This window comes from Homalodisca vitripennis, chromosome 8 (assembly GCF_021130785.1).
Source record: "Homalodisca vitripennis isolate AUS2020 chromosome 8, UT_GWSS_2.1, whole genome shotgun sequence".
Taxonomy (NCBI): Eukaryota; Metazoa; Arthropoda; class Insecta; order Hemiptera; family Cicadellidae; genus Homalodisca; species Homalodisca vitripennis.
Window position 1 is genome coordinate 46,720,946 of NC_060214.1, and position 15,183 is coordinate 46,736,128.

The window sequence follows — 15,183 nt, forward strand, 5'->3', positions numbered from 1 at the left end:
TTCAGGAGTTCTATAAACGCAAATTAATTATATGAGTTTTCATATTATTAACTCGCCGTTTTTCTCAATACTTTTGCTTCAATGTTTTTAACTCCTCCTTTTTAAATGTTCTTGTACTGATTGTACCTAACTCAATACTTTAACAGTCACTGGATTATATCACAACAGTTATTAAATCATAATTTGGATTGCTTTACGGAACTTACAATTCTTCTTTGTAGACAACATTCTTTGTTTTTACGCGAGGCTGAATGATAGTTAAACTATCAGCAGAGCTAACTCGCGAGCAAGCGACATATAACTGGCCATGAGAGAAGCAGTCTTCCCTTAGATCAACAACGGCCATTTTTAAGGACTGCCCTTGCGACTTATTTATCGTCATATCAAAGCAGAGTTTGACAGAGAACTGTAGTCTTTTAAACTTAAAATGGTAATCCGATGGAATTAAGGGAATGGGTGGGATAAAAAACCTCTTCCCCCTGGCCCCATCCAGTGTATATTACGGCTTGTATAACGTGTCTGTGCAACGCTTTTATTTGTAGCCTAGTTCCGTTGCAGAGCTTAGGTGGAACCAGGTTCCTAAGGAACATTATTGGAGCTCCAACTTTGAGGTAAAGATGATGTGGTGGAATGCCTGGAGGATTAAGCGTGTGCACGAACTCTACTGGGTAGTGTACCGCATCTTCTATTTCCACCACAGAGTCCACCGACTGGTAATGGACAATCTCAGATGGCAGTTTTTCCAATAATAGGCTATTATTACTTTCAGCAGTGTCATTTTTAGGTGCAAGGATAGCTCTTTATTTAAACCAAAGCAAGTCTTTTAATTCGAAATTTTTTTTTAATCTGCATAAATATTTTCAATCAATATTTTCAAATCACATACTACTTCACACAAATCCTTTGGAATATTGACTTCGTCATTTTCTTCAGGCAAATTTTCATTGCCTATCTCTAAAAGTAAACTTGAAAACTCGCCTGCCTTTAAACTGCCTTTAAGATGAATCAAATTGATTTTCAAGGAACAAACTTGGACTTTAGGCCAAAGAACTGATCTCTTCACACAGGCTTTTCTTCATCAGCTCGAGTTCCTCTTGGTACAACAGCCAAAGTCTGTCTTAAGTCTCCAGCCATTAAAAGCGTGACTCCACCCATACGTTTTCTGTTACATCTGATGTCCTGAAGAGTCCTATCTAAAGCTTCAATTGCTCTCTTGTGGGCCATTGTGCACTCGTCCCAAATAATCAGTTTACACATCTTGAGAACCTCCGCTATATCGCTTTGTTTCGATATATTACATAGTGGGGTTTCAGAGTGGTTTAAGTTTAAAGGCATTTTGAAGGCAGAGTGAGCTGGCTTCCCTCCTTCCTACAAAGTCGCAGCTATACCTGATGAAGCGACGGCAATAGCAATTATCTTTCCTAACAGTGGCCAGAATTAAATTTATTAAAAATGTTTTTACTGTACCACCTGGTGCGTCAAGAAAGAACAGTCTTCCAGCTTCTGTCTCAACGCTAACCATTACTTTATCATATACAGTTTTATTTATTTATTAAAATGAACGGCAATACACCTTTTTACAATATTTGGTTTCTTGATGACTACCATTTGCTCTTTACATCAATAAATTCAACAAAATTACATCCACATCATAACTATAAATTAATCAGATCAACAAAACAGCTAAAACAATAACAAATTAACAGTAAACAACAAGAACAACAATGATCAATTAAAAATATAATATTCTTAAGGGAAAACGTAAGTAGACTATGTATAAATGTAACAATAATAGAAGTAACAAGAATAATTTTTTATAACAGTGACATCAGGCTATGTAACAATAAACTAATGAAGCTCATGCAGTATAGTGGCTGCCCTCCTCTTAAATGATGACAGGGGCATCCCAAAAAAATCCAGATCTGCAGAGACTGCATTTCCAATCCTCATCAATCTTGGAATAGCGCTGTGGTAAAGGTAGTTTGTCGAGAGATGATGGATGGTAAACAGCTGGAAATGTCTCGCTTTTCTGCTCTTCGTTAAGTTTTGGAATGGTGACAAACTCAGATAAATGCACACTGTTGTAACTAAGTTCTTTTATGTGCTCGCGGTTTAATGTAGAACTGTCGGAAGGTGGACTTGGAGAAGGAAGACTGAACTGCTCAAGTGTTTGGTGAGAAATTGAGGTCAACAAGTGTTCTAGTGAGAGTAGGCATTTGTTTTAAAAAGACGTTGTCTGATTCAAGTTGTACAGCTGTGATTTCACGTTCTACTCGTCTCTTGAAATCCTCTGACATACTGTCTTTGTGTTTATCCCAGAGCACCAAGGGGTTCGATACTTGGCAAAACACCAAAATTACTGCGAAAAATTCTCTTATTTTTTAAATTGACTCTGACACAGCTGCTTCTTCCAAAGTAATGTCCCAATGATAGTCATCTTCAAGTAAACCTAACGCTCTGCACGCAGACTTGTAAGTAGACTGAACAATGAGAGATACTCTCTTAAGAGCATCGAAGCTCGTAGGACGTTTAACTTCATGAAGAAGAACGCGAAGATAGTAGCATTGTACATTGTTACAGTGTATAGTGTAAACCCGACCAAGGACATGATCGTTTTTCACTCCTGGATGTCCTGGAATGGTTTTACCTTGTTTTCGACGACTAAACTTGTTATTTTTCCAGGTTTAGTAAGCAGGTAATTCATTAAAGGTTAAGGTTATGGCAAAATTGTCGGATTTGCAAAGTTCAAAATATCCCAGAAGAGTGGTTTTTGGTGGATTTTTTATTTTTTCTTGAGCGTTTTAGGGATTAAAATAAATTATCTGACCCTTTTCAAGGTGTACAGCTAAATGCATTACGGGAGGTTATCGCTCATGGATTGTGGAGCAAAATATACGCCATGCCGCTTCAGAACAACTGATGTACCGGCCTGCTTCATAACTGGACACTTCATCTCTCTCATTTTCCAAAACAAAAGCGGCTTGATCACTGCCCTTGTTTACATATTTGCAAATGTACTTTATAGACTTGACATAATTACACAGCTCCACGTTAATATGTGCTAGAAAGGTACGTGTCAGAACAGGATTATACGGCACAACCCACCGACTGTCTAGGTCTACCCCGTTTATGTTGCCTGTAAAACTACCATCAGCAGGGCGGTACTGGGGGTAGCCATCGTCAGCAGTTTGTGTTTCTTTGCACAAGGGACGCGGGTAACTTTTGGAGCATGTGCCATTAACCATGCAAGGCGAGTTCCTGTTCAAGTTTCCACAAGGGCCGTGAATCATTGTAGATTTAACAATTTCAAATAGTTCAGGGTCAGCTCCAGGATCGGGAACCTCAGCACTAATGACACTGTCAGTTTGTGCTTTGTATCCTTGGTGGAAGTAGGTGGGTTTTAATGGAAAAGACATTTCTTAGATACTTCCACAATAAATTTATTAAAAATAGCGCTTTCGCCGGTTAAGGCATCATCAGTTTTTACATTGTTTACAGAAAACAACATATGTGTAAAATAAAATAAACATATGGATAAAAAGAATAAAATTTAAAACTAACTGTAAAGACCAAAAACTAATACCATTAGTAAAAAAAGAAATCCATTCCAAAATTATAAATTGCAAACCGTATTTTTCTACATAATTATTTTATAATTTATTAGTTTTTGGTCTTTACAGTTAGTTTTAAATTTTATTCTTTTTATCCATATGTTTATTCTATTTTACACATATGTTGTTTTCTGTAAACAATGTAAAAACTGATGATGCCTTAACCGGCGAAAGCGCTATTTTTAATAAATTTATTGTGGAAGTATCTAAGAAATGTCTTTTCCATTAAAACTGTCAGTTTGGTCGGCCATGATCCTATCTTGCAGCCACAATAAAATGTGCACATGCGGCAAACCACGCTTCTGACATTCTACAGTATACATGTAACACCTACTCTGGCCAAAAATGGAACCTTTGGTTAAAAGATTAATAAGTTTTTTTTTTACTTTTAAATTGAACACTCGGGCTATGATGTCATGCCTATCTTGAGGTTTTTGACCGTCCTTCAATGCAGCTCCAATCTCAGTCCATTTCGGGTTACACGTAAATGTGATAAACAAATCAGGACGAGCGTAGTGACGAACATATGTCATGGCGTCCTGCGTTCTCTCATGCATATAGCGCGGTCTACCAGTAAAACTAGATGGCAACACGACTCTCTGACCTATATCTGATGCGTTACTATCCCCCTTACACATGGCATCTTTAAGATGGACATAGATTTCGGCTCTCAGCTTACACTGGTTAAATCTTATAAAATTCAGCCTTTCCGTTTCTATTTTTACGTGCATACTCGTATCTACCAAATACTGGTTCAAAAGGCTACGGTACAGCAATAAGTAATTTTCATCACCTTGTTTTTCCATTATTTTGTAAGCATAAAAATCTGAAGCTGATATAGTTTTCTTGAGAGGTACGTTAGATGTCGGATCACGTTGTGGAATGTTGATAGAGTAACCGTCTTCACCACGACAGAACACAAGAGGGTATTGGAGAGCGTCGTAAGATCGATGCGTTTCGCTTATCCGCACCAGTTGTGTGTTTCTGCTGTAAAGAATTATGTCTCTCTTATTAAACTCCTGGCTAACAATAACCATAGCTACCTCACTTGTTGCTGGCGTGTTGAAGCGACCTTTATGTTCACCTGAAGGTTTCCTATCTGCACGAATAACAACTTTGAATTCTTGACCCTCCAGCACATTTTCTATTGCTGTTTTAATATCTCGTATATAAGGACTGTTATCATGCAGAAATTTTTTAAGTTGACTAACCAACGGAGGCTTAAGTACATTAAAGAGATTGGACCTAATTTCTTTTTTTTTCTCGTCGTTCCCAACAAAGTAAATTTGTAAAAATGAGGGGTTTTGTTGGAGGGGAGGTAGCAGACTTCCTATTCTATGGTAAACTTGCCTTTATACCTTAAAAGCTGAAATAAAATTTCCTTCGTGCACCTCTTTTGCTCCAAATGACGTCATTTGGAAACAGCTGTTATACTTTCTGATATTTGATAAAAAATTTTGAGACTGAGGATGGTTGTTGGTAAGAAGACTATAGAGAGGTTCGGGAGGCTGTTGAATAGACGAAAGATGAACTTTATTATTGCTACAGCATAAGCCAGGGCTCTCATCTTTCCACTTTTTTGCGTGGCACTACTTGCATTCAATGTAGTGACCAAGAGAAACAACCTTGTCTTTACTATAGTCAACACATCAATAATATTTAAACCCAGATAAAGATTTTTATTTCCATGGTATCAACTGCCTCTTCTGATTATACCTTCAAACAGCTTCCTGGTTTACTTCAGTGTGTTTGCTTGCACATCTTGCTACCGAACCTCTATGAACATGACGGTTGTTTTCAGTATGGGTTTTTACAGCTTCCCTATCGACTTCAGGGTTATTTTTATTGTACTTTTTCTTACCCTCTCTGTTAATTTAGGGATTATTTTTATTGTATTTTTGACAGCTTCTCTGTTAATCTTAGGATTATTTGTAGTGTATTTTTTGACAGCTTCTCTGTTAATCTCAGGATTATTTTTATTATATTTTATAACATTTCTTCTGTGTTAATTTCAGGATTGTTTGTGTTATATTTTTTCACAGCCTTTCTGTTAATATCGGGATTTTTGATGTTGTACTTTCTCACAGTCTCTCTGTTCACTTCAGGACATCTTTTGTTGTACAATCTTACAGACTCCCTATTTTTTTGCCTTTTTATTCTATCATTAACTCTAGAACGTCGAGTTTTCCTCCTTTTCTTCCTAATACCTGAATCAACTGCTGTCATCTCAGAAGACGAAGAAGAAATTATATCGGTGGACGTCACGATCAAACCGCGTTTAGCAGATTGTAACAAATACATCAGTGGAATATCGTCGTCAGATTGGTCCTGAGCAGTTTGTTCAATAACGTTTGAGTTTTCAGAACCAAGCGGAGGGCATGTGGCCTGGTTAGCAAAAGCTGTTGAAGCAGCAGGATTATGTCGAGGACAAAGAGGTTCAAAGTGGGCACTCATCATGGGTCCAGAACATTTAAATCGAAGTATGGGCTTTCCCTGCTCATACTCATCAGGCTGAATAATTATCTCGCCATTATAATATACGACCAGATGGTACGGGTATATTTCGGCAGCGGCTTGGACCTCACAATGAGTGGCAAATGTGTGATGGAGAGACATGTCAGCTCGGTATTCAGCAACACTTTATAAATGTTGCCACACCGCATCAATGTGAGATTTTCAAACCTTTGCCAGTTGTTACAAACGTATTCTACAACGCTTGCTCGGTTGAGGCGCATGGAAGACGTTGCCGTACATGTGGTATGACAGGGAATAAAAGAAGCAAGCCCCATCAGTACCCACAGGCACAATACGATGAGGTACCATCACCCCATCTACTTCAATGTGTTCCAACATAAAAGTCCGATTCGACTGTTAAAAAATAGAAAGCGTGCAAAATAGAATAAATGCGAAATGAAAAACAAAGTAGTTCTCTTTGAAAAAATGAAAAAGTCACAGAGAAGGGGAAACTAAAAGGAAGGAAAACCTGAAGAAAAAAAATAAGAAAAGCAGAATAAAAGAAATAGGAAAGAAACTCAAAAGTAGGGATAATATAAAAATAGGTAGGAAGACAACAAACAAAATTATGTATAACGAAACCAAATGATATTCTTGAAACAAATTAAAACACGGCTGTGTTTGGAAAACTCTAATTAACGGATGATGAAATTAAGCCAACAACCTGAAATGATATGCGAAGAAAAAATTGTTCCAAACTGAACCAGATAAATAATAGTCAGCAGAGAGTATAGAACTGTAGAGCAGCGACAGGACTGAACCACGAGACTGGACTCGACTGACCACGGACCCAGGACTGCAGCACACTGTCGAGCTGTTATCAGTAGTTACTGCAAGTAGCCTGACCGGTGCGGCGCGGCGGCCGCGGCTTGGTGGGCGGGGGTACAGTACCGACGTTATCTCTAGATAACAGAGTCGAGCAGCACGGAAAGGCTCTTCCATGAATGAGTTGTCCACTGAGCCATCCTGTCGTACCTCCACCCCCCCCCCCGTCAGACCACTGGTTGTGTTCAAAAGTCACCTTTGATTAGGTCCGCTCTGTTAAAATGAGACTTCCTTGCATTTAATTTGGTACATTTATGAAAACTAGGTTTATTAAGCATTTATAGTATTTATAGATTATAGAAAGGTAAATATCAATAGTAAACTGTGTAAAGGTCGTGAATGAGAGCATTGTTATTGGACGGTTTTTTTAAGCAAATAGTCATAACTATGACTTATTTATTAGTACTTTATATATTATCAAATGAATCTAATTTATTCCAATAGAGATGTCAATTTCATAATGCAATGAGCCCAGACAAATTTATTTTCAGAGGGTATAAAGTAGCGTATTTTAACAGAGCGTATCGGGCGAACATGTTTATTTTGCCACACTTATCGATATTTTACAACATAATTAAAATCCAAGAACCCTGATGAGCTTACTTTCAGAGGGCAAAAAGTACAACATTCAAATAGAGCGTATTCAACTAAAGTTTTATTTGACAGCATTCAACGATCTACGTCAACATAAATAGCATTCTTATTAACATATTTTCTAAAATTTCCCATGAATTCCTATTTATTGTAGTATATTTTAAAGTTGCATGGTAAAAAATAGCCACGCCAATATTATCCAACTAACGTTTATTTGGCTACTTTTAGCGATGTTTTACAACACTAATATTGCCTTTCCTAAGTATTTCTTTAACTTTTACTGTAGTATACTGTTTATTTTAGTAGGTTTTACATTTTTAAACTCGAGAAATAACCATAAAGGTACTTTGGGAGTGCTCAAAGTGGCTAATTGAGTCCAAAAATTCGTTTGCAAATTATGCACAATTAAACCACTTAAAAGACGAATTTTTGAAAACCCAGCCTTATTGCACATCTAAATCATAAGTACGATCACTGTGTTGAATAGTAGAAATCAAAAACTATTTTTCACTTCTATATTTCGGGGGATTTAATACCCCCGTCTTCAGGAAGTTTTAAATAAAATGAATATAAAACTATAATATGTAAACAAGAATTAATAAAACCCTATATATTAACATACGGTATATATTTTTTTACTACCTTATGAACAGTGATTACTGATTATTAAACATGAATTCTAAAATTAATATACAACAGCGTTCTAATGATATAATTTCAAAAATAAAACGTAAATTAGCTTCCAGTATTATTTAATAATTATCTGATATAGGCGAAAGAATAAAATTAGCAAAGACGTTCTTGTTCAAACATTATCTGATTCCCAAAATAAAATATTTTTATGAGTTTTCAAACAGGTTGTTTAATATGTTACACTAAATGAGAGATAAGGTATTTTCGATTAAAAATTTAAAAAATCATGTTTAATGAATTGTCTACACTTTAAAAATAAAACTTTTTTTAGAGCAGAAGTAGTATTAAGGGTATTAAATTATTTAAGTTAAAACAGTATAAAAATATTTAAATGTGAAATACTCAATCAATTGGACAAAGTCGCACTAAAGGTTTATAACGAATTGCTAAGGATTTAAAAAATTTCAAGAGAAATTACCGTGAAAATTTACACAATTAAAGTATTAACTCTATTTATTTAAAATTTTTACTCTGTAGGCGTAATATATTTACAGTTAGACAAGATAACAATATTTAAACTTTAGCTAACTCATGAAGATACAATGTTTATTATAAACATGTTAAGATAAAATAGAGGAAGTAATGTAACTACGTCTTTTACAAGACAACTATATGTTGTTATTAAGTTTTACAGCATTAAAAAATATTAAACAGCAATCATGTAAAAATCAATATCAGCTAATTAAATAGCATCCACCATTCAAGACCTACCTCCAAGATAAGACATTATATTTACAATTTTCTTACTTCTCCCTACTGCCCTAAATCAAATTCAAAAGCATTAAAATACATGAAAATTCATTGAAGATCCCTAAAAACATATTCCCCCTATCCTGTTTCTATGTTCAAGCCAACATTATATTTGGTACTATTCTATATTTTGTTTCTTATTGTTGCTCAAGTTTTGTCAGTAGTTTTTTCTGACGACAGGAAAAAGTTTAAAATCATCTCTGATCTCTATTAATACCCTGGTGACTATTTTTATCCGTGACAGACACCAAAACCAAATCCTCATTCTCACTGAAAAGGCTTCTAGTAATGAAGTATTATATTAAATGTTTTACGAATTTCATTATTGGTGGTTTCGATGAGGGACGTATATCACAACTACCAGGAACATATCATATACCACTAAATAACTACTGGAGCAATAATCGGAAATAACACAATACATTATTTAATTAATTGGAAATAAAACAGTCATAGTCCACATTGTGGTTACATCAATTAGTCAACCTTTATTTCACTGAACATTTCATGGAAGTGCAATGTAACACTCTGTGTGAAGAATGATTGTGACAACGTCACTGATCACTACAGTCTTGCATTGTGCCTTTGTGTTAGGTAACTCGACTATTAATTCGATTTTATTTGACTGTAAATAAATCATTTTATATTAATATCTTTGAAGATTTTATTTCTAGCAGCTGTCAAGTGGATTCATTGTTATGAATTGAGATTTCATTGATAATTCCCCAGAAAAATATTGAACTGCAAGAAATCGAAAGAAATCATTTTTGTGGTAAAACACATTTTTAAAAACTCCGATAAATGTTCTTTAATATCCTAGAACTCAGAATGACACGACTATTAATTAGGTTTGTTATAATTTATAAGTAAATATTACACGTCGATCTCTCTCAGCTACTTGTATTACCCGTAAGGCTCGCTTCACACTACAACGACAGGTCGTTTACACGACATATTGCTGTCAACGACACAAAAATTAAACCCGTTCACATTAGGCCGACTGTCACCCGACACGACATTCTTGGCAGTAAGGTTATCGCAGTGCCCTCTAGTTTCTCTAGTGCTTTTCAGTTTAGTTAGAATCATGGATCGGAAAAAGTTTATGTGTTTTTTTGGTAGTATACAGACGAATTAAGATGAGGAGAAGAAATAGATTGCACTGGGTACACCCAATCAATTGAAGAAATGAAGTAGGTGCATTTTTTACACTTTTTGAGGACTTGAGAAGTGATAGTGACAATTTCTTGAACTATTTTAGAATTAATATTCAGAGTTTTGATGAGCTACACTTAAAAGAAAAAGGCTTCATTCAGCGCCGCAACACAACATTTAGAGATTGCATCCAGCCTATACAAAAGTTAGCAGTTGCAATCAGGTAAGAGCAATAGTGTTCTTTGAGGTGATTTAACCATACCTCAATAAAATACTGTACAGTGGTTAACATACCTCCATACCTCAATTTATTTGGCTGATATTCAACTGTACATCAAGTTCTTTGTACACTGTGTGGCAATAAAAATGTAATATTTGAATTTTTTAACATAGGCGTCATAATTAAAATACACATTGTTTTTATTATCGTTGTTATAATTGTTAAACCCCGATTTTATATTTCAATAATGACGCACATGTCTCCATACAAACAAGATAAATTGCCACTATCAACATGAAAAACATACCATCAGAACATGAAAAGCAAGTTGGGCTGTTATGAAGCTGTGCCAAAAACAACTCAGTCATATGCATTAAATTATAGACACGTACACAGATGTGTAAATAAATACCAAGAACTATGACGTGAGCTTAACAGTTAAAAATTACTTTATTGTTTAAAATAGAATATTTGTACAATAACTATAAAATGTCACATGTTAAATAGATCTTACAATGTTCAAATACATAGTAGAAACACATTCAAATACATTTTGTTATAAATCAAAGTTGAAGGTATCCATAGTGCTGTCTGTATAATCTGACAAATCTGTAGAAGCAGATGACACTGCACTAAGCACTTGGCCAACATTTTCATAGCAGTCGGTAGCAGATGTGGTTGAGGACTCGCATTATTTGCCGCGGATGAAGATTGCAATACATGATATCTACGACTCATAGAAGAAACAATTTTGTCTTTTTCTGCCTGTATTGAAGAAGGCTTACTTACTTGCTTTCTAAGAATAGAATGAGAGACTTTTTGTTTTTTCTGCGTTTTCATGTTTGAAAGTAGTTGCATAAGACTGAGCTGGAATTCTACAATCTCATCATCATCATCAAAAGTCTCAAGCGTGGGGATTATTCCATTAAAAAATTATGTATGTCTATCGGGCTTTTCTTTTAATGCTGAGATTAGTTCAAGTTCAACAGGGTCCGGTCGTCTTTTTTTCTTGGTAACATTGATAGGCTTTCTAAAATGTCGGATCTCTTCATTGGTTGGTTGGTTATTTCTAGGACATACTTCCGTTTCACTACCTTCGTCACCGCTAAGACTAGCTCCGGAGAAGTCATTGGGCTGTGGGTCGATTACACTTTCCGATAAACTGTCATCTTAGCACGTGCTGCGTATATTTTTTCAAAAACTGAAGTTGGTCGTTGTAAATATACGTTTTTTGTGGTTGTCTTGCACTGCCTGACTTCATTGCAGCTTTTTATTTCCTCTCACTGCGTTGAAGACAATCCCATAGATTGGCTCATTTTTTCATAACCACTTTACCTAAAACAAAAATCAAACTTATAATATGCACTATGTACAGTTTATTGCCTCAACTATGAATTTTAGAGTTTCATTACCCCCAAAACAATTACAAAATATTATTATTAAAAATTTGTTATAAAAATGTTTTAGGTACTTTGCAAATTTTTTCACGTTTTTTTTTTCAGATATTTGGCCAGCGGTTGTACATTCACGGATCTACACTACAGCTACAGACTTGGTGTTTCCACTATCAGTCAAATAGTCAAAGAAGTGTGTACAGCTCTTTGGTCTTTAAGATCTGAATGCATGCCAGTCCCCACCACAGAAACTTGGAAAGAAATTGCCAACAACTTCTCGCAACGGGCCAACTTCCCTCATTGCACAGGAGCTGTAGATGGGAAACATATTCGCATTGTGCATCCGTGTAACTCTATGTATTACAACTACAAAGGATTCTCGTCTATTGTGTTAATGGCTGTGGCTGATTCACAATATAGATTTATATATGTTGGAAGCTATGGTAAGGACAGTCACTCTACAATATTTCAAAATTGTTCTTTGTGGCAGGCACTACTTAACGGTACAATGGGATTGCCCGAAGAAGAGTGTCCCCAAGGTACGAAGAACCCCAAAGTACCATACGCTTTTGTTGCTGACGAAGCATTTGGGTTGCATAAGAATCTTCTACGCCCATTTTCTGGACATAATTTGACTGTTGGGAAAAGGGTATTCAACTACCGTCTTTCGAGAGCTCGGAGATACATTGGTATCCTTACAAACAAGTGGAGGATCTTCCACAGACCCTTAAATTTGGATCCTGAATTTTGTGCAGAGATTGTGAAAGCTTGTGTCATTTTACACAACTTTGTTATTGTGCGGAATGGTTACAATACTGAAGATGCTTTGACAGTAACAGGTCTAGAAAGCTTACCAAGAAGTGAATCTGTTCGTACTGGACTATCGGCAAACAACGTAAGGAAGATAATGACAGACTATTTTTTAACACCAGTTGGCTCAGTAAAATGGTAATTATCTAAAATTTAAGGTATGGTGTATCAAGTATTCGCTTTAACAGAGCAAAATGCCAATTACATGTATACTATTTTAACTTATTTTTTTTGTTTTTGTAAATTAAACAATACTCTTACCATATTCGTTTTTTTCATTGGCTTCCATCTCTTCGAAGTTGTCATTTAGTTGTTTAAACACTTCAATCCATGCGTTTTTTGTCTGAATTCGGTCCTTATAATCACCCATTGTCTTATCCCACATAACAGGGTGCTTTTGCACCACTGTGATTAGTAACTCTAAATCTATTGTGTCTATGATAAGAAACAAACACAACTCAATGAACTAGGATAAACAAGAGCGGTAGCAGCAGACTTAAGACTGTCGTGTTGGAGTAGTATGAACAGTCTCAGTGGATCGCGGCGCCCTCAAGTAGTTTGAACGACACCGACAGTCGGCCCGAGTCGAGGGATGTCGTGGCTCCCTCGACACTTGCACGACAGCCGTGAGTCGGCTACACGACCACGACATGTGCCGGCTCAGTGTGAAGTGGCCCATATACTCTTCTTCCCAAGAATCTGGTAAACGACACACGACTCACGACAGTCGTTGTAGTGTGAAGCGAGCCTAATTGTGGAATAGGTTTATATTCAGTGATATAAATCGAGGTTTCTTTGATTATTATTACTAAAAGGCTACTTAAACTGGATGAATACGAAAATACATCTGGTGACACAAACTACTACAGTTTAATATATCTTTTTAAATTTTGAAGCCCTTTTAGCTGTACAAAATTTCCGAAAATCACAGTTATAGACAGGCCACTGGAATTACTATTTACATTCTAGGGATCAGCCGCTCTTGTCAATATAAAGGATGCATATGATGTTTTATATTCGGCTGTAACATCTTGATTTTTAATTAGTTAATAACAAATTATAGGTTTCATATTTAAAATAATAAATTACTTAAAATATATTGTAAAAGCTAAACTTTGGTATTTGTTGCAGATAATTCGTTTAAATTTTGAACTTTTGGTTTGTGTCGAGTTTTAAGCTTGTATCAAACTTTAAATTTGTAACAAAATTACTATTAAAATATATCTTTTTGAGATTTCGTACGTAACCATGTCTAATAAAATGTATTACGATGTTATATGTGTGGATAATAGATGCATTACAGGGAACTTGAGATGATAAAATTTCTAGTCTGTAAAGAATTTTACGGTTTATTATACTCTTATAAAAGGATAAAAATAATAAATTAATAAATATTAATTTGAACAATACCGTCATCTAATTAATATAAATGAAATAGTTGTCTCAAATTACACAATAAATTTTTATATGTGTACTAAAATTGTAGTGAACATTTTATAAAGTACCTTTCACATTTCTTTTCATTAACAGAAATGGAGCCTAACAAAAAGTATTGTTTTAATAATCATTATTGTGTATAACACCTTTTCTTATGTAAGGTAACTGTTAAGGATGTATTTATTATTTAAAATATTTTCGTTTAGCAGAGCCCTAACTACAGTTAGTTATTTGTTTTTAATGACCAATTTCTAACTTTTACATTTATTTTGGAAAATATACTCGTTTTATTATCTTCACAAATTGGGGGGTGACGTGTTTGTGCTCTTAGATCATACGTAGTGACGTCACTTGGATTCATTCTCACTAGTCTGGACTTCATATACAGCGTGTATCAAAATGATTGACCTGATTTTAAAACCCAATATCTATTGCTAAAAATGTACTACAAAAATAATATATTTATTGCAAAATACTCACAAAATATTAAAGTTTTAGGTTCATTTCCCAACAGGATGGAGCTTTGCCTCACTGGCACAACAATTTTCGGCAGCTTCTCAACAACACTCTGCCCCACCGCTGGATAGGGCGCACGGGACCTCGAGACAATGCCCTTCATTCTTGGCCTCCAAGATCACCAGACTTAACCCCATGCGACTTTTTCTTGTGGGGATATGTGAAGAAAAAGTGTTTGTTTCCCCTCTAACTCATGACATCGAAGAACTAAAGAACAGAATAACTGTTGCAATAAAGTCTGTGAACGCAGATACGTTGTGTAAGGTTTATGAGGAATTTAGCTATCGTCTGGATGTTGTTCGTGCTGCTGCTGGTGGCCATTTTTAATAACATACCTAAAACTTTAAGATTTTGTGAGTATTTTGCAATAAATATTATTTTTGTAGTACATTTTTTGCAATAGATATTGAGTTTTAAAATCAGGTCATTCATTTTGATACACGCTGTACTTTAGTAGCCATCACTTTATAGTTATTTCAACTTTCAGTGTAAGTCATTTGAAATATTTTTTAGGTTTATTGTCCTAGGGACCTTTTACAATTGAAGAAGAGGAAAGATATCAACTCTCAAAATATAATTTTATACTTTTAATGTGACATGTTACATAGACAATGTCAGATATGATATTTTCTTTCAAATCTACTCAGTGCTAACCCACACCCAAGAC

General features: G+C 35.3%; 3 protein-coding genes across 3 annotated transcripts; 1 reads left to right on the top strand and 2 right to left on the bottom strand.

The window, feature by feature from the left end:
- Positions 1 to 422: 422 nt before the first annotated feature.
- LOC124368140 lies at positions 423 to 1,224 on the bottom strand. The gene is made up of 2 exons (XM_046825416.1): positions 1,066 to 1,224; positions 423 to 710 (listed from the first exon to the last, which is right to left on the bottom strand). The coding sequence occupies exons 1-2, from the start codon at positions 1,222 to 1,224 to the stop codon at positions 423 to 425; spliced, it is 447 nt and encodes a 148-aa protein (XP_046681372.1).
- Positions 1,225 to 2,864: 1,640 nt separating this feature from the next.
- On the bottom strand, positions 2,865 to 6,227 carry LOC124368141. Its single transcript, XM_046825417.1, has 3 exons — positions 5,819 to 6,227; positions 3,946 to 4,761; positions 2,865 to 3,379 (listed from the first exon to the last, which is right to left on the bottom strand). Exons 1-3 carry the CDS (start codon positions 6,225 to 6,227, stop codon positions 2,865 to 2,867), a joined length of 1,740 nt encoding a protein of 579 aa, XP_046681373.1.
- Positions 6,228 to 11,982: 5,755 nt separating this feature from the next.
- On the top strand, positions 11,983 to 12,705 carry LOC124368143. The gene has a single exon (XM_046825418.1). The coding sequence runs from the start codon at positions 11,983 to 11,985 to the stop codon at positions 12,703 to 12,705; it is 723 nt and encodes a 240-aa protein (XP_046681374.1).
- The last annotated feature ends 2,478 nt before the right edge of the window (positions 12,706 to 15,183 follow it).